The sequence below is a fragment of the Amblyraja radiata genome, chromosome 6 (genome assembly GCF_010909765.2).
Source record: "Amblyraja radiata isolate CabotCenter1 chromosome 6, sAmbRad1.1.pri, whole genome shotgun sequence".
NCBI classification, from domain to species: Eukaryota; Metazoa; Chordata; class Chondrichthyes; order Rajiformes; family Rajidae; genus Amblyraja; species Amblyraja radiata.
Genome location: NC_045961.1, coordinates 15,745,168 through 15,767,541, shown reverse-complemented (window position 1 = coordinate 15,767,541; position 22,374 = coordinate 15,745,168). Strand labels below are relative to the sequence as shown.

The following is a 22,374-nucleotide window of genomic DNA, read 5'->3' as shown; positions in this document are numbered from 1 at the left end:
CATTGTTATTTTCAGTGATATGACTACGTGCTGCCTGTACAGAGTTTGCACGTTCTCCTAGTGATCACGTGGGTTTGCTCCAGGTGCTCCAGTTTCCTCACACATTCCAAAGACTGCAGGTTTGTAGATTAATTGGCTTCTAATGTGTAGAACAGGACTATTGTATAGGCGATCGCTAGTTGTCGTGGACTCTGTGGGCTGAAGGGCCTTTTGCAACACTGTATCTCTAAAAGTAAAAACTAAAACTACATTGCGAAAGTGGGCCAAGGACCGGCAGATGGAGTTTAATTGTGACAAGCGCAAACTGATGCATTATGGGAAGGTAAAGCAGAGAACAATTTACAGAGTAAATTGCAGGGCCCTGGGAAAGTTTGTAGACAGAGAGACCTAGGGCTACAAGTACTCGATTCCTTGAAAGTAGCAACACAGACAGACAGGGTGGCGAAGAAAGCATTTGGCACAATTGCCTTCATTGGTCAGGGCTTTGACTAGAGAAGGTGGTAGGTCTGAATGTAGCTCTATAAGGTTTTAGTTTGACCACTTTTGTAGCATTCTGTTATATTCTGGTCTGCTCCATTACAGGAATGATGTGGGAGCTTGGGAGAGGGGGCAGAGGTTCACCAAGAGGCTTTTAGATAGGCAGATGGATATGGAGGGAATAAGAATATGGACCATGTGCAGGTAGCGGAGAATAGCTTATCTTGACATGACATTTGTGCACAGGCATTGTGGGCCGATGGACCTGTTCCGATGTACGTGATGTACCGTGTGTAGTCTGGTAGTTCAAAGGGTGCAGAAAAGATTCAGGAGGAATTTACCAGGAGTGATGTGTTTGAGTTATAGGGAGACACTGGATAGAATAAGAGAAGTTAATAGACGGCAAACAGGAGGATAGAGCAGGGAAACTGGCCCTTCAGCCCACAAGACTCCGCACTGATCATCACCCATTCACTCATACTAATCTCAGATCACTCTCCACATATTCCCGTCAACTCTCCAGACTCCCATCCTTACGGATACACTCAGGGAATTAACAGCAGATGATAAACTCAATTAGCTGAGATATGAAAGAGGATTGGAGCATCCGGGGGGAAATTCATGCAGTTCAGAGGGAGTGGAAAGTCCAGATAAGCTGGAGCGAAGGGACCAGGGTCTGAAAGAGGTTCATAAAATCACAAGGGGCACAGATAACGTGGACATCACAACATATGTGTGGGAAGGAACTGCAGATGTTGATTTAAACCGAAGATGGACACAAAAAGCTTGTGTAACTCAGCTGATCAGACAGCTTCTCCAGAGAACAGGAATAGGCTTCGGTTCGTGACCCGTCTTCAGACTGAAAAATGATCTCGAACTTAAAAATCAACTATTCCTAGCTTTTTGTGTCGATCACAATATATGTTGCAATCCATGTTCTCGGGATACCTAAATCTAAATTTTATTATTTATTTATGTTATGACATCGGATGGAAGCTCCGTAACAAATCTCGTTGCGCTTATGTGCAATGACAATAAAAGATATTATCATTATTATTATTATTATTTTTATTATTATGTCCCAGGGCATGAGACTGGGACGACATAGAGGGCACAGGGTGAAGGTGAAAGAGAAATGATTTAATAGGAACCTGAGAGGTAACACACAGAGGGTAGTGGATGCATGGACAGAGCTGCCAGAGGAAGTGGTTGAGGCAGGTGCAGCAAAAGCAACATTTAAAAGACATCTGGACAGATAAATGAATAGTAAAGCTTTGCAGGGATATGGACAGAATGCAGGAAAAGTGACTGGTGTAGAGGGCGCATCTTGGTCGGATTGGGTGACTTGAGCTGAAGGGCCTTCTCCTCTGCAGTGTGACACAGAGTCTGTTGGGGTGGGAGCCGAGGTTTGTGGAAGAATCAGGTTTTGTAGGGTGGTCTTGCATTCGAGTGGCTGTGCAGCATCCTCCTGTCACCTGCGCTGTGAGGAGCGGAGAGCGACCTGCTGGCTACCCTGCTGAAAATCACATGCAATCCTGCAGCAGATTTAACCTCATCCCCCCTCTGTTGCAGGTCCGGTGCCCGTCCGTCTGGTGAATGGGAACAACATGTGCTCCGGGAGAGTGGAGGTCTATCATAACTCCACCTGGGTCACCGTCTGTGGCACGAGCTGGGATATCAATGCGGGGAACGTGGTCTGCAGGGTGTTGAACTGTGGGAACGCCCGGTTAGTAACAACTAATGTCTCTAACGGAGAGGCCACTGGGAACATCTGGCTGGATGGGGTGAATTGTAACGGGACAGAGCCTGCCCTCGACCAGTGTCCTGCCAGACGATGGCAGGTGAATAACTGCACACACGGAGCGTACGCTGAAGTCTCCTGCTCAGGTTAGTATAGGTGGGGATGGTTCCTCCTTGAGGAGTGGGATTCCATGCCAGGGTCAGGAATTTTACATTGAAACCGAAAGTGATGTTATCCATAAATAAAGACAACATGAAAATGAGATGAAGTTATGGGCAGTGAGGGAGGTTGTGAATGGATGTTGCGGGATATAGATTAGTTGGGTATTAAAGCAGAGAAATGGCAGATGGAGCTTAAATGGAGATTGTGGATGAATGTGGAGGGTACACAAAATTGCTGGAGGAACTCAGCGGGTGCAGCAGCATCTATGGAGCGAAGGAAATAGGCGACGTTTCGGGCCGAAACCCTTCTTCAGACTGATGGGGGGTGGGGAAAGAAAGAAGGAAAAAGGGAGGAGGAGGAGCCCGAGGGCGGGCGGATGGGAGGGTGGGAGGAGACAGCTAGAGGGTGAAGGAAGGGGAGGGGACAGCACAGGCTAGCCAAATTGGGGGAATTCAATGTAGATGCCATAAGGGCGCAAGGACCCCAGACGGAATATGAGGTGCTGTTCCTCCATGAATGTGGAGTTCGAAGCGCAGATGCTGTTGGGTGACTAGGTGGAACAATATGAAATGTCCTCAACTATTAATATCCCACCCTGTCTAGTCCACGCCCCTCTCACTCCAGGCACCACGTCATATCACACAGTCTCACCCTCCCCTTTCACCAGTCTCAGAAGCTTTTGTTGGTTTGATTCTGAATCTAACCTAATTCCATATATGGCCCAGGTAAGACAGGGAAGGTTTAAAGGAGATTTACGAGGTAGTCAGATCTTTATTCCTGGGATGGATTTGTCCAATACCAGAGGGCACAGCTTTAAGGTGAGAAGGAGAAGGTTTAAAGGAGAGTTATGTGAGTTTTGAGAACTTGACTCTAATTTCGACCTCATCCCCCTCTGTTGCAGGTCCGGTGCCCGTCCGTCTGGTGAATGGGGACAACATGTGCTCCGGGAGAGTGGAGGTCTATCATAACTCCATCTGGGGCACCGTCTGCGACAAGAGCTGGGATATCAATGCGGGGAACGTGGTCTGCAGAGTGTTGAACTGTGGTACGGCCCGGAGAGTACCATCTGGTGCATTCTACGGAGAAACCACTGGGAACATCTGGCTGGATGGGGCGAAGTGTAATGGGACAGAGCCTGCCCTCGACCAGTGTTATGCCAGCCCATGGGGGGTGAATAACTGCAGCCACAGTGAGGACGCTGGAGTCTCCTGCTCAGGTGAGTGAGCGTGGTGAGGGAAGGTTGCAAACTTTTACTTAACTTTGGTTGTATATTTGTGCTCTCATCCCTCCAGTCTTATCATCTTGGTTTACAGTTGTTTCACTGTCTTGCTGTGACTATGGAACTCCAGAATGCAGGAGATTACATTTGTCTATTTCATGTGCGCCTCTAATGAAATATTGGCATGTTTAAGGATTCGGATCAGTGAATTAAGAAGAACACTTCAGATTACAAACAGCTATCTTAATTAAAGTAAATCCGAAAAAAAGTTTAAAAGCAACGGTTTATAAGTCTTTTAAATGTCACTTTAGCATCTGCCTCCACCACCACATCTGGCATTGCGTGCCAGGCACCCATCACCCGGTGTGTGAAAAAGAACAAGCCCTGTACATTGTTGTTGTCAATGATGTGACTACAAGTGCTGTCTGTATGGAGTTTGCACGTTCTCCTTGTGATCACGTGGGTTTTCTCCAGGTGCTCTGGTTTCCTCACACACTCCAAAGACATGCAGGTTTGTAGGATAATTGGCTTTGACTATTGTATAGGCAATCACTGGTTGGCGTGGACTCGGTGGGCTGAGGGGCCTTTTGCAACGCTGTATCTCTAAAGCTAATAACTAAAACTACCTTGGGAAAGTGGGCCAAAGACCGGCAGATGGAGTTTAATAGTGACAAGTGCAAACTGATGCATTATGGGAAGTTAAAGCAGAGTACAATTTACAGAGTAAATTGCAGGGCCCTGGGAAAGTTTGTAGACAGAGAGACCTAGGGCTACAAGTACTCGATTCGTTGAAAGTAGCAACACAGACAGACAGGGTGGCGAAGAAAGCATTTGGCACAATTGCCTTCATCGGTCAGGGCTTTGACTAGAGAAGGTGGGAGGTCTGAATGCAGCTCTATAAGGCTTTAGTTTTACCACTTTTGTAGTATTCTGTTATATTCTGGTTCGCTCCATTACAGGAAGGACGTGGAAGCTTTGGAGAGGGTGCAGAAGTTCACCAAGAGGCTTTTAGATAGGCACATGTATATGGAGGGAATAAAAATATGGACCATGTGCAGGCAGAGAAGAATAGCTTATCTTGACATTACATTTGGGCACAGGCATTGTGGGCCGATGGACCTGTTCCGATGTACGTCATGTATTGTGTGTAGTCTGGTAGTTCGAAGGGTGCAGAAAACATATAAGCAAGACGGCTCTGAGGGAGCAGCAGTGAGGGAGTGGCTTTGTGAGTAAAGTGCAAGTCTTTTGCTCGAGAGTCTTTGGCAAGGAGGCTGAGGAGAGGAGACTGAGGAGAGGAGGCTATGCCTAAAGCTCGAGAGGATGGAGCGTGGTGAGCACATGTCGGGGCAGATGAGACAGTGAGGCTTGCAGAATGTGGGAGCCCAGGGACACAGATGGAGCCTCTGGCTGCTACATCTGTGGCAAGTGCGTCCAGCTTCAGCTCCTAAAGGACCGTGTTGGGGCACTGGAGAAGCAGCTGGATGACCTCAGGGCCATCTGGGAAAACAAGAGTTTCCTGGACAGGACCTACAGTGAGGTAGTCACGCCGAGGATATGGGAAGAACCAAGGTGTGTGTCGGAGAGAAAGGGTGGAAATCGTGGTGTGCAGAAGACTCAGGTGGCTGTACCTAATGTAAACTGTCCGGGGAGACGATGTTTCCAGTCCGAGCAGCGGAAACATCGGTGGCTCCAATCCTAGAGATGGGACTCGACCAGCGAGACCAACGTCGGGCAGAGCCCTAGTGGTGGGTGACTCCATTGTCCGAGGAGTGGACTGGAGATTCTGTGGCAGCAGACGAGATACAAGGATGGTCTGTTGCCTCCCTGGTGCCAGGGTTCAGGATGTCACGAGCCGAATTCGGAACATCCTCGAGAGAGAAGGTGAACAGCCGGCAGCCAGCAAACAACATCGGGAAGAAGAAGAAGGAGGTTCTCCAACATGAGTTCAGAGGGTTGGGAAGTAGACTGAAATGCCGAACTTCTCGGGTGGTTATCTCTGGATTGCTTCCGGTACCTCGTGCTAGTGAAGACAGGAACACGGAGATAGGGGATCTGAATGTGGTTGAGGGGCTGGTGCAGGGAGCAAGGATTTAGATTTATAGACCACTGGGATCTCTTCTGGGGTAGGAGTGACCTGTACAAAAGGGACGGGTTACGCCTAAACTGGTGGGGGACCGACATTCTGGCAGGCAAGTTTGCTAGGGCTACACGTGTGGGTTTAAACTAAATAGTGGGGGGGGGAGGTATTGACAAATTGGGAGTATAAAGATGGAGTTGAAGAGGAAGTGACTATAGGAAAAATTACAAAAAATTCTCGAATGAATGGGAAGGAAAGCTCGAGAAGGGGCAACCGAGTAAGGTCAGGGCCAATTGCGAGGGGAAAGTGAATAAGGAGGTCAAAGTGATGTATATGAATGCGCAAGGTAAAAGGAATAAAGTGGACGAGCTTGAGGCTCAGTTAGAAGCTGGCAAGTATGATGTTGTGGGAATTACTGAGATATGGCCAGGGTTGGGAGCTGAATATTCAGTGGTATACCTCCTATCGAAAAGACAGACAGGTGGGCAAAGGGGGTGGGATTGCCCTGTTGGTGAGGAATACAATTCAGTCCCTTGCAAGGGGTGACATTGATACAGGAGATGTGGAGTCAGTATGGATAGAACAAAGGAATTGCAAGGGTAAAAAGACCCTAATGGGACTAATCTACAGGCCCCCAAACAGTAGCCTGGACATAGGGCGCAGGTTGAATCAGGAGTGAAAATTGGCATGTAGCAAAAGCAATGCTGTGGTTGTTATGGGAGATTTCAATATGCAGGTAGACTGGGAAAATCAGGTTGGTACTGGACCCCAAGAAAGGGACTTACAGAGTGCCTTTGTGATGAATTCTTAGAACAGCTTGTATTGGAGCCTACCAGGGAGAAGGCAATTCTGGATTTAGTGTTATGTAATGAACCGGATTTGATAAAGGACCTCGAGGTTAATGAGCCATTAGGGTCAGATTTAATCTACAATTGGAGAGGGAGAAGAGGAGGTCGGAGGTGTCAGTGCTGCAATTGAATAAAGGGGACTATGGGGCCATGAGGGAAGAGCTGGCCAAAGTTGACTGGAAAGATACACTAGCAGGGATGACAGTGAAACAAAAATGGCAGGTGTTTCTAGCCCAGTCTGTTTAGGTGAGCCTGGCTTGATTGCATTTATTCATGTTAATCCTTTGTGTCTTGCTGACACTGAAAAAGGGTGCAAGATTCTTTAGACTCATCATTTAGCTGTTGAATAAGTATTAACTGGGTTCCTGCTTAATTAATGTTTCTATACTTAGCTGACGATTCAATTTCAATGGTTTTTTTAAATCTGTATTCTGGGTCAAGGGATGAACCATGGACATATGAACATTCAAATTGTGAGCCTTCTCGAACCGCTTCTCACATTGGTTACAAGCAAATTCAAGTTCAGCTTCTGCCTTGTGCTTGGTCATATGGTATTTCAAGGATGCTCTTTGCCTGCACTGGTAACCACAAACACACTGGTTTTGCTCCAGTGAGGCGCATTTGGTGAACTGACAGGTGTTTCAGCTGTTTGAAAGTCTGTCCACATTCATCACAAATGTAGTTTATTTTCACAAATCGAGTCATTCTTTCTCCCAAGTTGTCCATCAGCGTGTGAAACCAGCATTCTTCTTCCTTCTCCATCAATGCCAACTGGCTGTCTGATCCATTCCAACCCAGCTCCTCACTTTGATCCTAGCTGGGATTTACCTCAATCCAGTTCTGTAACTGAGTTGCACTCCAAAATCAAGGCTGTTCAACTGCACAACCTGATTGCTCTCCTTCAGCTGTTGTGTGATGGAAGCGAGATAGTCATTTTCATACTGGGCATTGGTGAGCACATTTATCATCTGTTTTAGCTCGGACTGTTAGCTCCGGGATAAGCTGCAACCTTTTTCTGGTTACTTCAAGAACCTGTGATCCATCTTGGTCAGTGTTATAAACGTAAGGATAGTTGTCAGCCTTATTCAGGACGTCTTGGTGCAGGGGTGTTTCCCCAAGTCCAGCCCATCTGGGCCAACCTCAGGATAAAAAGTAAGGTCAATTGTCCTTTTTTGGTTCTCCTCCATTTACAATAGCAGATGTCTCCAACAGGGGTAATCTTCAATCTTCATGGCAGTTGGTGTCATAGTAGCACAGTCCCCTCCAACACAGTCCCAATTTAGTCCGATCCCACTACCTTATCAGTACGTAGTCTCCCAGTAGTATGTACTGTGTCTGTGTTCAACTGGCAGTGGCTTCTGCATTTTCAACCCCTGTGAATGCAAGACTGACAAGTTTCTGCTTAATTGCTGTGCGCATGCAATTAATTCACTGCTGTGGGCCTGTAGATCATAACTAACTTCCACACTCTTTAGTGTCCTATTCATTCCCTCCACTAATCGAGAATTCTACGGGTGGTGGGGCATGTGAGATCACTCTTTAACTACCTATGGCAGACCCTTTAAATATGGATCATTATTGAAACAAAACAATTTAAAAATATTCCCAATTGTTCCAATCTCCCCAAATTTACAATTTCAAGTTAACAGATTTTGTTCTGAGATAAAGGCATCTCCAATCTCATCTAACACATCTACCTGAATGCAACGTGGCCATCGTGGAATTCAGGTCTCTATTTGAACTCAATTCAAAAGGTAAGAAATAGGAAGAAAATAAACTTAAAGTTAAGAGAAAACAAAGAATAAACCATTAATTTTCATAGATTGCAAGCTCATTCAATGACATCCTATTTCATCTGACATGAACCATTTCATCAAAAGGGTCATATATATGAATATATAAATATAGCCTGGGACTGGATGTCAAGTATCCCGAAAGGCTTTGGGAGAAATGAAATAGACAGAGCGAAATCCTGACACAGTAGTATAGAGCTGCCATTATCTTGGCAGCATAGCCTTGAAAAGAACACAGAGCTCTCTAGTCAGATAAGGAAAAGAACATGGATGAGTGACAACTCAGAACGTGGATGAGTGAGAACATGAAGATCTGTCTAATCTGATAAGGGCCAGAACTTGGATGAGTGGCAACTTGAAAGAACATTCTAGAATACTTTTTAGAGAGCTTTTGGTTTATAACAAATACTTCGATTCGATCATTAAAAGAAAACTAGTACAAAATACAAGCAAAATATACAACAAATTTATCTGAGTGTAGTGGGCCAGAGCAGCGCAGCTCCCTCATTTCCAAAAAATCATGCAAAACATTAGGGACTTCTCTCTGTATTAACTTTAGATTCTGCTCCCTTGTCTGACAAAAGCCGTTCTGTTTAAAATAATCTTTATTTCTGTGGGGACCAATTTGCAGAATTTGTGAACTAGGACTGGAAGGTTTAAGGCTTGCATAGAAACATGGAAAATAGGTGCAGGAGTAGGCCATTCGGCCCTTCGAGCCTGCACCGCCATTCGATATTATCATGGCTGATCATCCAACTCAGTATCCCATCCCTGCCTTCTCTCCATACCCCCTGATCCCTTTAGCCACAAGGGCCACTCTCTCTTAAATATAGCCAATGAACTGGCCTAAACTACCTTATGTGGCAGAGGATTCCACAGATTCACCACTCTCTGTGTAAAAAATGATTTTCTCATCTCGGTCCTAAAAGACTTCCCTCTTATCCTTAAACTGTGACCCCTAGTTCTGGACCCCTAGTGCCTTTAAATTGCAAAAGTCGTCTTGTTGGAGTCAGAATTTAAAATGAACAAAGGGAGTAGTTTAATGTAATGGTGGGCGGGCTAATGTTCAAAATGGGAGTGGTCAGAGCTGTGATTGGACAGTGATCTAGATTGTGATTGGCCACCTCCCCTTCTTCTATAGACAGGGATGCCATTGCCAGACATAGGGTCTCGACAGGACTTACCGGTACCGGGTTTGTTCTCCAAACACTTATCATTGCTTTCTTTCTCTGCCTTAGCCCTTATCTGCTATTCCTTTGCCCACTGGCATTCCATCTGAAGTACTTACCATTCTTTGACTAGTTCTGCCTTTATTCCACAATTTAATCCCTCTTTTACAGGCATAATCCAACCAACTGCTATCTCGCGTCTCCTGTCCTCTCTCTCTCTGTCTCTCTGTCTCTCTGTCTCTCTGTCTCTCTGTCTCTCTGTCTCTCTGTCTCTCTGTCTCTCTGTCTCTCTGTCTCTCTGTCTCTCTGTCTCTCTGTCTGTCTCTGAACAAAGGGGACTATGAAGGCATGAGAGGGGAGCTGGCCGAAGTAGACTGGAAAGAAATCCTAGCAGGAATGACGGTGGAACAGCAATGGCAGGAATTTCTGGGCATAATCCGGGAGACGCAGGATCATTTCATTCCAAAAAGGAAGAAAGATTCTAAGGGGAGTAGGAGGCAACCGTGGCTAAGAGAAGTTAGGGATAGAATAAAACTAAAAGAAAAGATGTATAACACAGCAAAGAGTAGCCGGAAGCCAGAGGATTGGGAAACTTTCATAGGACAACAGAAGGAAACAAAACGGGCTGAAAAGATGAAGTACAGGGGGAAGCTGGCCAGGAATATAAAGAAGGACAGTAAAAGCTTCTATAGATATGTTAAGGGGAAAAAGAGTAGCAAAGTCAAATGTGGGTCCCTTGAAGGCAGACACGGGTGAAATTATTATGGGCAACAAGGAAATGGCAGAAGAGTTGAATAGGTACTTTGGATCTGTCTTCACTAAGGCAGACACAAACAATCTCCCAGATGTACTGGACAGAGGATCTAAGGGGGTAGAGGAACTGAAAGAAATTTTAATTAGGCGAGAAATAGTATTGGGTAGGCTAATGGGACTGAAGGATGATAAATCCCCTGGGCCTGATGGTCTGCATCCCAGGGTCCTCAGGGAGGTGGCTCGAGAAATAGTGGACGCATTGGAGATCATTTTCTGAACAACCAATTGTTATATGGTTATATATGGTTATATGGTTATTGGAGATCATTTTCCAATGTTCAATAGATTCAGGATCAGTTCCTGTGGATTGGAGGATAGCTAATGTTATCCCACTTTTCAAGAAAGGAGCGAGAGAGAAAACGGGGAATTACAGACCAGTTAGCCTGACTTCGGTGGTGGGAAAGATGCTGGATGCAATTATTATTAAAGGTAATTAAGGGACTGAAGTTTAGGGGTAACATGAGGGGGAACTTCTTTACTCAGAGAGTGGTAGCTGTGTGGAATGAGCTTCCAGTGAAGGTGGTGGAGGCAGGTTCGTTTTTATCATTTAAAAATAAATTGGATAGTTATATGGATGGGAAAGGAATGGAGGGTTATGGTCTGAGCGCAGGTATATGGGACTAGGGGAGATTATGTGTTCGGCACGGACTAGAGGGGTCGAGATGGCCTGTTTCCGTGCTGTAATTGTTATATGGTTATATGGTAATAATGGGGCATTTGGATAGCAGTAAAAGGATTAGTCCAAGTCAACATGGATTTATGAAAGGGAAATCATGCTTGACTAATCTTCTGGAATTTTTTGAGGATGTGACAAGTAAAATGGATGAAGGGGTGCCAGTGGATGTAGTGTATCTAGACTTTCAGAAAGCCATTGATAAGGTCCAGCACGGGAGACTGGTGACTAAAATTAGAGCACATGGTATTGGGGGTAGGGTGTTGACATGGATAGAAAATTGGTTGGCAGACCGGAAGCAAAGCGTAGGAATGAATGGGTCCTTTTCAGAATGGCAGGCAGTGGCGAGTGGAGTGCCGCAAGGCTCGGTGTTGGGGCCGCAACTGTTTATAAAAAATAGATATTAATGATTTGGAAGAGGGAATTAGGAGCAACACTAGCAAGTTTGCGGATGACACAAAGCTGGGTGGCAGTGTGAACTGTGAAGAGGATGTTAGGAGGTTGCAGAGTGACCTCGACAGGTTGAGTGAGTGGGCAGATGCGTGGCAGATGCAGTATAAGATAGATAAATGTGAGGTTATCCACTTATCGGCAAAAACAAGGGGGCAGATTATTATCTCAATGGGGTTAGGTAAGGGGGAGGTACAGCGAGACCTGGGTGTCCTTGTACACCGGTCACTGAAAGTTGGCGTGCAGGTACAGCAGGCAGTGAAGAAAGCTAATGGAATGTTGGCCTTCATAACAAGAGGATTTCAGTATAGGAGTAAAGAGGTTCTTCTGCAGTTGTATAGGGCTCTGGTGAGACCACATCTGGAGTATTGTGTACAGTTTTGGTCCCCTAATTTGAGGAAGAACATCCTTGTGATTGAGGCAGTGCAGCGTAGGTTCACGAGATTGATCCCTGGGATTGCGGGACTGTCATATGAGGAAAGATTGAAAAGACTGGGCTTGTATTCACTGTAGTTTAGAAGGATGAGGGGATATCTTATAGAAACATATACAATTATAAAAGGACTGGACAAACTAGATGCGGAAAAATGTTACCAATGTTGGGCGAGTCCAGAACTAGGGGCCACAGTCTTGGAATAAAGGGGAGGTCATTTAAGACTGAGGTGAGAAAAAACTTTTTCACCCAGAGAGTTGTGAATTTATGGAATTCCCTGCCACAGAGGGCAGTGGAGGCCTAGTCTCTGGATGGATTTAAGAGAGAGTTAGATAGAGCTCTAGGGGATAGTGGAGTCAAGGGATATGGGAAGAAGGCAGGCACGGGTTATTGATAGGGGACGATCAGCCATGATCTCAATGAATGGCGGTGCTGGCTCGAAGGGCCAAATGGCCTCCTCCACCTATTTTCTATGTTTCTATGATTCCATATTCTTCTACTGGCCAAGACACAATATCTAAACGTTTGGTCAATTTATAATTAAATATTCTATAATCCTTGTTGTTCTTATGAAACAAATAACACATGTGTTGTACAGCCGTCTTTCCGTCACTCTTATCCAAAATATTTCTATGTCTATCTAATCTTCAAATCACTTCTTAATACACAAATTGTAACAAACTTTTTCAGCCTGTTAAGGCCAATTCTTTACATTAGTAACAACCCTTTGCAGTCTGTTAAGATCAATCTGGTTATTCTCTCTCTCTCTCTCTCTCTCAGGCAGCAAGTTCACTACAGTCTTTTCAAAACACTGTCTCTTCAAGACGCATTGCCTTTTCAATACACTTCTTTTCAAGACACCTTGTCTTTCCAATACACATTAGTGACAAAAACTTTGTAGTCTGCCGTGTCCAATCCTTTACTCATTCCCAATACACAAGCCAAACCTTTATACAAGTGGTCTCACCTTCACTGTCTGCTTCTAGATCTGCTTCTGGAACAGGATCAACCTCAGACAGAAAGATTTTTACCGGGAGCTTCTTCGGGAGAACGGACTCAAAGGGTCCGAGTAGAGCTCAGTTTTCTCCCCTTCAGATCATGATCAACTGCACCCTCTTAGTCATCTGTTTTGCTGGTCCCAGCGAGATCCTGCCGACTACGCCAAATGTCAAACTTCATTTCTTAAAAAGTAGATAGCAACGACACTGTTAAAGGTAAACCATGGCAATCTTTAAGTGATTCGTCAGATTGGAGTGGCAAATATTGCAATGAACACAAAACGTTGCTCAGTGCTTCTCGGGCTCCACTCATAGAACAGAGGAAAGTTAGCACAATTATACATTTTTCTTATCAGTAAGATACTCCTACCAAGTCTGAAAGATTCTGCAACCTTTCAGAATATAGGAAAGCTGGGTCAACATCAAGCTGATCCAATAACAAGTTATTACTTATCTGGAGCGTCAGCTATTTTTTTCAATCTTGGCTTCTTTATAGCCTTGAAAAGAAGCACATGTTATTACGCAGGCTGCCATCTTAATGTCTGTATTGAAAAGACAATCTGTTCTACATATTGTGTTCCATATAATTTGCAATGTCATTCAGACTTGGCACTGAGGCATTTTTTTGTTCTACTAGTCCATGCTTTTGTAAAAGACCGACTCCATTTTAGATTTGACTATTAGCTCTTTCACCCCCTCTGTTGCAGGTCCGGTTCCCGTCCGTCTGGTGAATGGGAGCAACATGTGCTCCGGGAGAGTGGAGGTCTATCATAACTCCACCTGGGTCACCGTCTGTGGCACGAGCTGGGATATCAATGCGGGGAACGTGGTCTGCAGGGTGTTGAACTGTGGGACGGCCCGGTTAGTAACAACTGCTGTCTCTAACGGAGAGGCCACTGGGAACATCTGGCTGGATGGGGTGAATTGTAACGGGACAGAGCCTGCCCTCGACCAGTGTCCTGCCAAACGATGGCAGGTGAATAACTGCACACACGGAAAGTACGCTGAAGTCTCATGCTCAGGTGAGTGTGGGTGGGGCTGGTCCCTCCTTGAGTGGGTTTTCATGCTCGTGTCAGGAATTTTAACATGAAACAGAAAGAGTTGTTATCCATAAATAAAGACAACATGAAAATGAGATGAAGTTGTGGGCAGTGAGGGAGGTTGTGAATGGATGCTGCGCGATATAGATTAGTTGTGTATTAGAGCAGAGAAATGGCAGATGGAGCTTAAATGTACAAGGACGAAGTGATGCATTGCAAGAGACCAAATGCACTCGGGAAGTAAACTGTAAATGGCAGGACCCTCAGGGGCATTGATGTACAGGGATAGCGTAGGTGAACAAGTGCTTGTTGAGGATGATGCATCCAATAAAGAGTAATTTGTTACATGGAAATTGTGGATGAATGTGGAGTGTTTTCTCCGAAGCGCAGATGCTGATGGGTGACAAAGTGGAGCAATATGAAATTTCCTCAACTATTAATATCCCACCCTGTCTAATCCACTCCTCTTTCACTCCTGGCACCAAGTCATTCTACACACTCACCCTCCCCTTTCACTCGGTACTTTCTGTGACTTATCTCAGGCTTGTTCTTGCTTGTTTCTCCAACTGACCCTATCAGTCCATATACTGGCAACTCGAATCAAGGAAGTCTCTGGAGGAACATTGAAGTGGTACTTAAGAGAGAACTTCACAAGTTGGATAAAGGAGTATACCAATAATTTCTTTGTCAGGAACCAGAGGGCAGCTAGGAAAAGGTTCTGTGCCTTAGGAACCAAAGGGGTGATTCATGTGTGGAACCAGAGATGAGCGTTTAACAGCACTGGACCTGTACTCACTGGAGCTTAGAAGGATGAGTGAGGACCTCATTGAAACTTACTGAATAGTGAAAGGCTTGGATAGAGCGGATGTGGAGAGGTTGATTCCATTAGTGGGAGAGTCTATGACTGTAGGTCAGTTGAGGAGGAATTTCTTTAGTCAGAAGATAGTGAACCTGTGAAATTCTTTGTCACAGAAGGCAGTGGAGGCCAAGTCAATGGATATTTTTAACGTAAAGATAGATGGATTATTGATTAAAAGGATGTCAGGGGTTATGGGGTGAAGGGAGGAGAATGGGTATGAGAGGGAGAGATAGCTCTGCCATGATTGAATGGCAGAGTAGACTTGAAGGGCCGAATGGCCTAATTCTGCTTCTATCACATAACCTTATGTGGGCAAGGTCCTAAATGGACAACTCTCAAGAACATTAGAGTACCAAAGCACAGGAACAGCCCCGCTACCCCATCTTGGCCATGCTGACTAAGGTGTCTCATCTAAGTTAGTGCCTTTTGACTGCAATTGGCCCCAATCCCTCTAATCCATTTATATCTGTTTCTGTCCCAGTGCCTTTTTAATGTTGTTATTGTGCCTGCCTCAAACACTTCCTCTGGCAGCTTCCTCCATAAACCCCACACGTAGATATGTGAAAGTTGCCTTTCAGGTTGGTATTAAACCTTTCCCTTTTCCACATAAATGAGGAAGAATTTCTCTGGTCAGATGGTGGGGAATCTGTGGAATTCATTGCCACAGACGGCTGTGGAGGACAAGTCCGAGGATATTTTTAACACGGAATTTGACAGATTCTTTATTAGTGAGGATATCTGGGATTAAGGGGAGAATGCAGGAGAATGGGGATGAGAGAGGAAAATTAATCAGCCATAATTGAATGGCGGAGTACACTTGATGGGCTGAATGGCCTAGTTCTGCTCCAAGAACATGAATTTATGAACTCAAATCTATGCCCTTGATTCACATACCCTGGGAAAAAAACTTTGTACATTCACCCCAAGATAGACACTGGATTTGCTGGATAAAATGCTGGATTTACTCAGCAGGCCAGGCAGCATCTCTGGAGAGAAGGAATGGGTGATGTTTCGGGTCGAGACCCTTCTTCAGACTGATCTCAGGGGAGTGGGCGGTACAGAGACTCCCCTGACTCTCAGTCCGTTGAAGGGTCTCCAGAGATGCTGCTTGTCCCGCTTAGTTACTCCAGTATTTGGTGTCTATCTTCGATTTAAACCAGCATCTGCAGTTCTTTCTTGTACATTCAACCTATCTATTCCCCTCGTGACCACCTGATTCCGACACAGACTGGAGCGGCAGATTATCTGAAATTGCCCAGCGTGGAGCAAGGGGCTGCCCGTCGACCTCAGCCTGGGGCAGACGCTGCGAAAGGTCACGGACGCGGCTCTGACGACTCTCCTCTCTCTTCCTTTCAGGACGCATCAGGAACTTGGCTCAGAAACGCTGCCTCACGGACACAGGTAGGTGGGAGAAACACATAGAATATAGAAGAGTTCAGCACAAGAACTGGCCTTTTGATCCACAATGTTTGTGACGAGCATGATGCCAAGTTACACTGATCACCTTTTCCTGTACATGATCCACATCTCTGTCTTCCCTGCCCCTCCATGTGCCTATCAGAAGGCCTCTTGAACACCGCTATCTTCTCTTCCTCCACCACCATCCTTGGCAATGCGTTCCAGGCCCCCACCACCCTCTGTGTAAAACATCTGCCCCGCACATCTCCAATGAACTTTCCCCCTCTCACCTTATAGCAATGCCATCTAATGCTTGACATTTCCATCCTGGGAAAAAGGTTCTGACTGTCCACCCTATCTAGGCCTATCATTTTTTTAGTCTATCAAGTCTCCCCTCAACCTCCAACGTTCCAGAAAAAACAATCCACGTTTGTCCACCCTCTGGATAACCGTACATGTATAGGATAGGTTTAGAGAGTTATGGGCCAAGCGCGCGCGGGCAGGTGAGACCAGTGGAGATGGGGCAAGTTGGTTGGGCTGCATTTGGAGTCGAAACAAAGCAATACAGTTGTTGGTTTATACCAAAGATGGATACAAAGTTCTGGAGCAACTCACCGGATCGGGCAGCATCTGGAGAAAAAGGATAGGTACATTTTGGGTCGGGTCCCATCTTCAGACTGAAAGGAGAAGATTGGAGTGGGAGGGGGGTGGGTGAAGAAGAGCTGGAGGTGAGAAAAGATGCAGTTCTGGTCGCACCATTTCAGGAAGGAGGTGGAGGTTTTGGAGAGGGTACGGAAGACGTTTACCAGACTGATGCTCTGACTGATGGGTTGTTTTCTCTGGAGCATTGGCGGTTGACGTGAGACCTGTAAATATATAAAATTATGAGACCCTTCGATAGGTAGACATTCAGAATCTTTTTTTCTCGGGTTGGAAATACTAAAGTCAAGAGGCATATCTTTCAGGTAAGATTTAGAGTGCAAGTTATTTTTTCACACAGAGTGTTGGGTGCCTGGAACGCACTGCCATGGGTGGTGGTGGAGGCAGACATGATGGTGGGTGTTTAAGAAGCTTTTAGTTAGGCACATGGATAAGCAGACAATTGAAGGATATTGAAAACGTGCGGATAGGTGATATTAGTTCGATCAGCAGGGACACGCTGGGCGGAACTGCCTTTGTTTCTGCACTGATCTGTTCTGTATGAAAGGTTTGGACAAGGGGGGTTTGAGCGCAAGAACCTCCCAACACTTGGTTCAGTACGAAAGGCGCAGGGGGAGGGAGCTGGGGAATTGTGCAACATGGGCAGAGTCCAGGACGAAATGGAACCCTTGCATAAAATGGGTGGGGATGGAGGGAAGGGGGCGGATGGCAGAGAGTGGGGAAGGGGGAGGTAGGTGCCATCATAGAAACATAGAAAATAGGTGCAGGAGGAGGCCATTCGCCCCATCGAGCCAGCACCGCCATTCATTGTGATCATGGCTGATCGTCCTCAATCAATAACCCGTGCCTGCCTTCTCCCCATATCTCTTGATTCCACTAGCCCCCCTAGAGCTCTATCCAACTCTCTCTTAAATCCATATGATTAGCGATGTTACAAAACTTACCTTCAGCGGAGCTGCAGTTCTGCCACTGGCCATGTGCGCGATTTTGGCGCCTTTGAGGAGGGGGGGGGAGAGGGGTGGGGAGGGAGATGGTTGGGGGGGTGGGGGGAGATAAGTGGAAGAATGGGGAGGTAAGTGGCAGAAATCCAGCTTTCTACTGCCAGTTGGAGGCGGATTTCCTTGGGCTGCTAGCTGCTGAAGATAAAATGAATCGGACATCCGTTCCCGTTTTTTTTTTTAATCGCGAGACAATTTAATAATTAGATTAAATGGGCGGGGATGCGGCATCACACGCACACTAACCACCCCCCAAATACACAGGTGGGGGGAGGGGGAGACGGGGGTGAAGAGGGGAGGGTGAGAAGAGGGGAGGGAGGGGAGAGGGGGAGGAGGAAATGGGAGAGATTTGGGAGGGAGAGCAGAGCGGGGTAGGGGGAGTGAGAGGGGGATGGGAAGGGGAGGGGAGTGGGGAGGGCAGGAAGCGGGAGAGAGGGGTAGGGGGGTGGGAGAGGGGTAGCGGGGAGTGGTGCAAGAGAGAGGGGAAGAGAAGTGGAAGTGGGTAAGGAGGGGTAGGGGGGAGTGGTGGAAGAGGGACAGAGGGGTAGGGGAAGGGGGCGGGGGGAGAGAGGGAAGGGGGTGGGGTAGAGAGGGAAGGGGGGTGGGGGAGAGAGGGATGGGAGAGGGAGAGGGGTGAGGAGAGAGAGAGTGGGGAAGTAGAGAGGGGTGGGGGAGGTGAGGAGAGAGGGGGGAGGTATGGGGGGTGTGGGAGAGTGGGAAGGGGGTGGGAGAGGGAATGGGGTGGGGGAGGGAAGGGGGGTGGGGGAAAGAGGGATGGGGGTGGGAGGAGGAAGAGAGGGAGAGGGGTGAGGAGAGGGAGATGGAGAGAGGGAAGGGGGAGGGGATAGAGGGATGGGGAGGGAGGGATGGGGAGCGAGGGATGGGGAGCGAGGGGAGGAGGGAGATGGGGTTGGGGAGGGAGGGGTAAGAGTGTGGAGGGAGGGGGAGAGGGGTGGGGAGAGAGGGAAAGGGGTGGGGGAGGGAAGGGGGGCGGGGGGTGTGGGAGAGAGGGAAGGGGGTGGGGGAGGGAAGGGGGGTGGGGAGAGAGGGATGGGGGTGGGAGGAGGAGGGGAAGGAGAGGGAGAGGGGTGAGGAGAGGGAGATGGAGAGGGGGAGAGAGGGATGGGGGAGGGGGAGAGAGGTGTGGGGGAGGGATGGGGTAGCGGAGGGAAGGGTAAGAGTGTGGAGGGAGGGGGAGAGGGGTGAGGGAGAGAGAGGGAAAATAGTGGAGAAGGAGAGTGGAAGGGGGAGGGGAAGGGACAGTCCATCTGTTCCCCATTCCCTTTCACCCCCAATCCTCTTTCTCTATTCCCACACACGTGATGACGCGCTTCGACACAGGGTGGGGGGGAGGGGCTGGGGCTGGTGCTGGTGCTGGGGCTGCTGCAAAGGCATATGTAAATGGATCCATTCCGATTGGAAATCTGTGAGCATTTGGCATTGTGACATCACACGATGGAACGTTCAGCAACATTCTATGGGTGAGAAGCCAGTTTTCTTTTGATATTTGGGGGGGGGGGGAAAGGATTTTATTTTTAAATGTGTACATAAACACAACGAAATTTAATAAGGAGTGGATACTTGGAATGAAAAGTGAAATCTCTACCGAAATGGCAAAAATCTCGACGATTCTGCGTCTGGTGTGGGCGTAGCAACGAATCAGGCAGAAATAGATAGATAGATAGATAGATAGATAGATAGATAGATAGATAGATAGATAGATAGATAGATAGATAGATAGATAGATAGATAGATAGATAGATAGATAGATAGATAGATAGATAGATAGATAGATAGATAGATAGATAGATAGATAGATAGATAGATAGATAGATAGATAGATAGATAGATAGATAGATAGATAGATAGATAGCAGTTTTAGTTCCAAGTATTGTGCAAAAAAATGATAATCTTGTTTATATTGAGTGGATGTCTCTGTATTAATGTATGGGAATTAAACATTAAATTCCTTCCATCTGGCATAAATTCATGACAGTGAGATATAAAAATCACGTTATATTGTGAATTCTTATGTGAACGGGTTTGTTATTTGGATATTTAGGCTATTTAAAAAATATATCCTTTTCTTAAGAAATTGAATCTACAGGACATTCTTAATGGGAAAGTAGTGGGCAGAAAGGCATGTCATGTTTGAAGAGAACAAACTTGTAGTTTACAATGCCAAAATTGAAAAGTTGAGGAAAAACATGGTGTACAGAGTTGCTTATTGGTTACAATCTGAGGAGTATGATGATGCTACTGATTATGATATGCCAATGTACCAGCTAGCAACTGATTTCTCCATAAAGACTTGGTCTATTGCTAGAAATTGTAATTTATTTACCTATCTGTTTCGGACTTACAGCATATAATACAATAATATTAAAGTTTTGAGGCAGTCTGGGTGTTATTACTATTTCTGTCACAATGGTCAATTTTGTAATTAACTACAATTAGGTAATTGACTAATGATATGCTTTAATTTCAGGTCATCCAAATAAGATGTTTTATATTTGTTTCAGAATGCTTCAATCTACAATAACTGAAAATTTCATTCAGTTCTCTTTATTTTTAAGAAAGTTATGGGCTTTTGACTGTCCTCGATCACAGCTTTTGTGTTGTCGAGGGAAAAGCAATAGGGAACAAGATGCCAATTTCCGAGTATGAAAATGGCCATAACCTTTTTAATACTGAAGATATGAAAGTGAATTAGGTGTCAAATTAAACTTCCTTTTATGCTTTATCTGATGGGATAAATTGCAGACTTGATTTTAAAAATCTCAAAACTTTGTAACATTGCTACATGATGTGGTATGGGCCAGGCAAATAGCTGGGGCAATGCTTCCCCGAGCTGCGGAGTGATGGGACTGGGCAAGATGGAAGAGGGGGAGAGATAGAGTTAAAAGTGACTGGCGCTGGGAGAATCCGTGATGACAAATCCTTTCCGTCTGCCCAGACCTGCAGAAAACACGGGTCGCTGGAATGATCGAGTTCACCCTGGTTGGCAGTGAGCTCTGTCCATCCGATCCAGAGGTCACCGAGGCATTAGAGCAACTGGTGAGAAACTTCCCTGACTGGGCGAGGAGAGGAAAGTAAGAAAGAAGAGAAAGAGAAAGAGAAAGAGAAAGAGAAAGAGAAGGAGAAAACGAAAGAGAAAAGGAAAGAGAACAGAGAAAGAGAAAGCAAAGAGCATCTCCTAGGACAGCTATCTCTCTATCTCCTCTCACTCCCCCCTCCCCCTCTGACTCTCTATCGCCCTCTCTCCCCTGACTCTCTATCGCCCTCTACCACTCTCTCTCTCTCTCCTCCGACTCTCTATCGCCCTCTACCACTCTCTCTCTCTCTCTCTCTCTCTCTCTCTCTCTCTCTCCTCCTCCTCCGACTCTCTATCGCCCTCTACCACTCTCACTCTGTCTCTCGCTCTCTTTCTCCCTGTTTCTTTAGCAGTCTCTCTCACTCACTCTGTCCCTCTCTAACTCACTCTCTCTGAGACACGGTGAGTGTCTTTAATCCATGCAGACTGTGACCCATTCCATGTCTATATCCCCGTGGGACATTGGGACCGATTGAGAGTGAATGAACTGTATAAATATATCTGCCTTGCTCTTATCATCCACAGATTAATACCCTGCTGTCATCCATCCCAGGAAACAGTGTCCTTGACATCCAAGTGAACCCAGAGAGGAGGCGGAAGAGAGGCGCCTGAGCTGAGGCCACACCCCGTGGCGTTGAAAGTGCAGGGTGTCCCCACCACAACTGAGCTGGAGTCCCACAGGGAACCCCAGCCCCTGCCCCTCCACACCAGTGGTGTGTCACTGCAGCAGCTTCACACACCCACACACTAGTGCCTGCATCCAACTCCTCTCTCTGCCTTTTCGCCTCCCGCTCTGTAACTCGTGAAGGCCACAACGACTTCCACAGAACTGTACAGAACACGTACACACCCTTTGGCCCATTGTATCTCTGGCAATTTGAAGTCACATTTGCCTGCACTTGATCTATATCCATATAATAATAATATAATAAACTTTATTACGGACTCAAGGTCCAGACAAGGGGCAACATTATATTAAAAATGCATTGCATATCAAATATCATAAATATATATAAAATCATGGTATATCACATAAAAACATCATAATTTATATATTTTTTAAACCCACAATACTTAAGTTAAAAATCCAGATTTATAGATGATCAATGTCCTACAACGAGACAGCGATACCAGTGTCTCCACAACTGGGATTCGTAGCGTGTAGTGCTAACCCTTATGTTTGTCAAGGCCACAATAAGCACATTTTTAGAGTCATTTATCCTGCAAATGAATTTATACATGAATATACATCCATCCTCTGCCTGTTTGTGTATGAGTGCCTCATATTTGTATCAGCCACTGTGAGAGCTTACATGTTACACGATGTGAGGCACCCAGGACTGTTGTTCCTGATAGGACAGGGGGCTGCAAAAGCTGTGTCTCTGTGATGTACACACAGGTGTGAGTGGCCACAGGCAATTTAACCGATATGGCTTTCATCCTGGATGGCTGTATACAAAGGGCATCAATCA

At 46.1% G+C, this 22,374-nt stretch overlaps 1 protein-coding gene across 1 annotated transcript in view; it reads left to right on the top strand.

The window, feature by feature from the left end:
- The window catches only part of LOC116974688 (deleted in malignant brain tumors 1 protein-like), a 33,659-nt gene extending 12,145 nt beyond the window's left edge, over window positions 1–21,514 (top strand). The window contains exons 9-14 of the mRNA XM_033023407.1: window positions 2,050–2,364; window positions 3,282–3,596; window positions 13,561–13,875; window positions 16,109–16,153; window positions 20,765–20,865; window positions 21,428–21,514. Coding sequence (XP_032879298.1) covers window positions 2,050–2,364; window positions 3,282–3,596; window positions 13,561–13,875; window positions 16,109–16,153; window positions 20,765–20,865; window positions 21,428–21,514 — 1,178 coding nt within the window. The remainder of the gene's footprint in view (window positions 1–2,049; window positions 2,365–3,281; window positions 3,597–13,560; window positions 13,876–16,108; window positions 16,154–20,764; window positions 20,866–21,427) is intronic.
- Window positions 21,515–22,374: the final 860 nt, after the last annotated feature.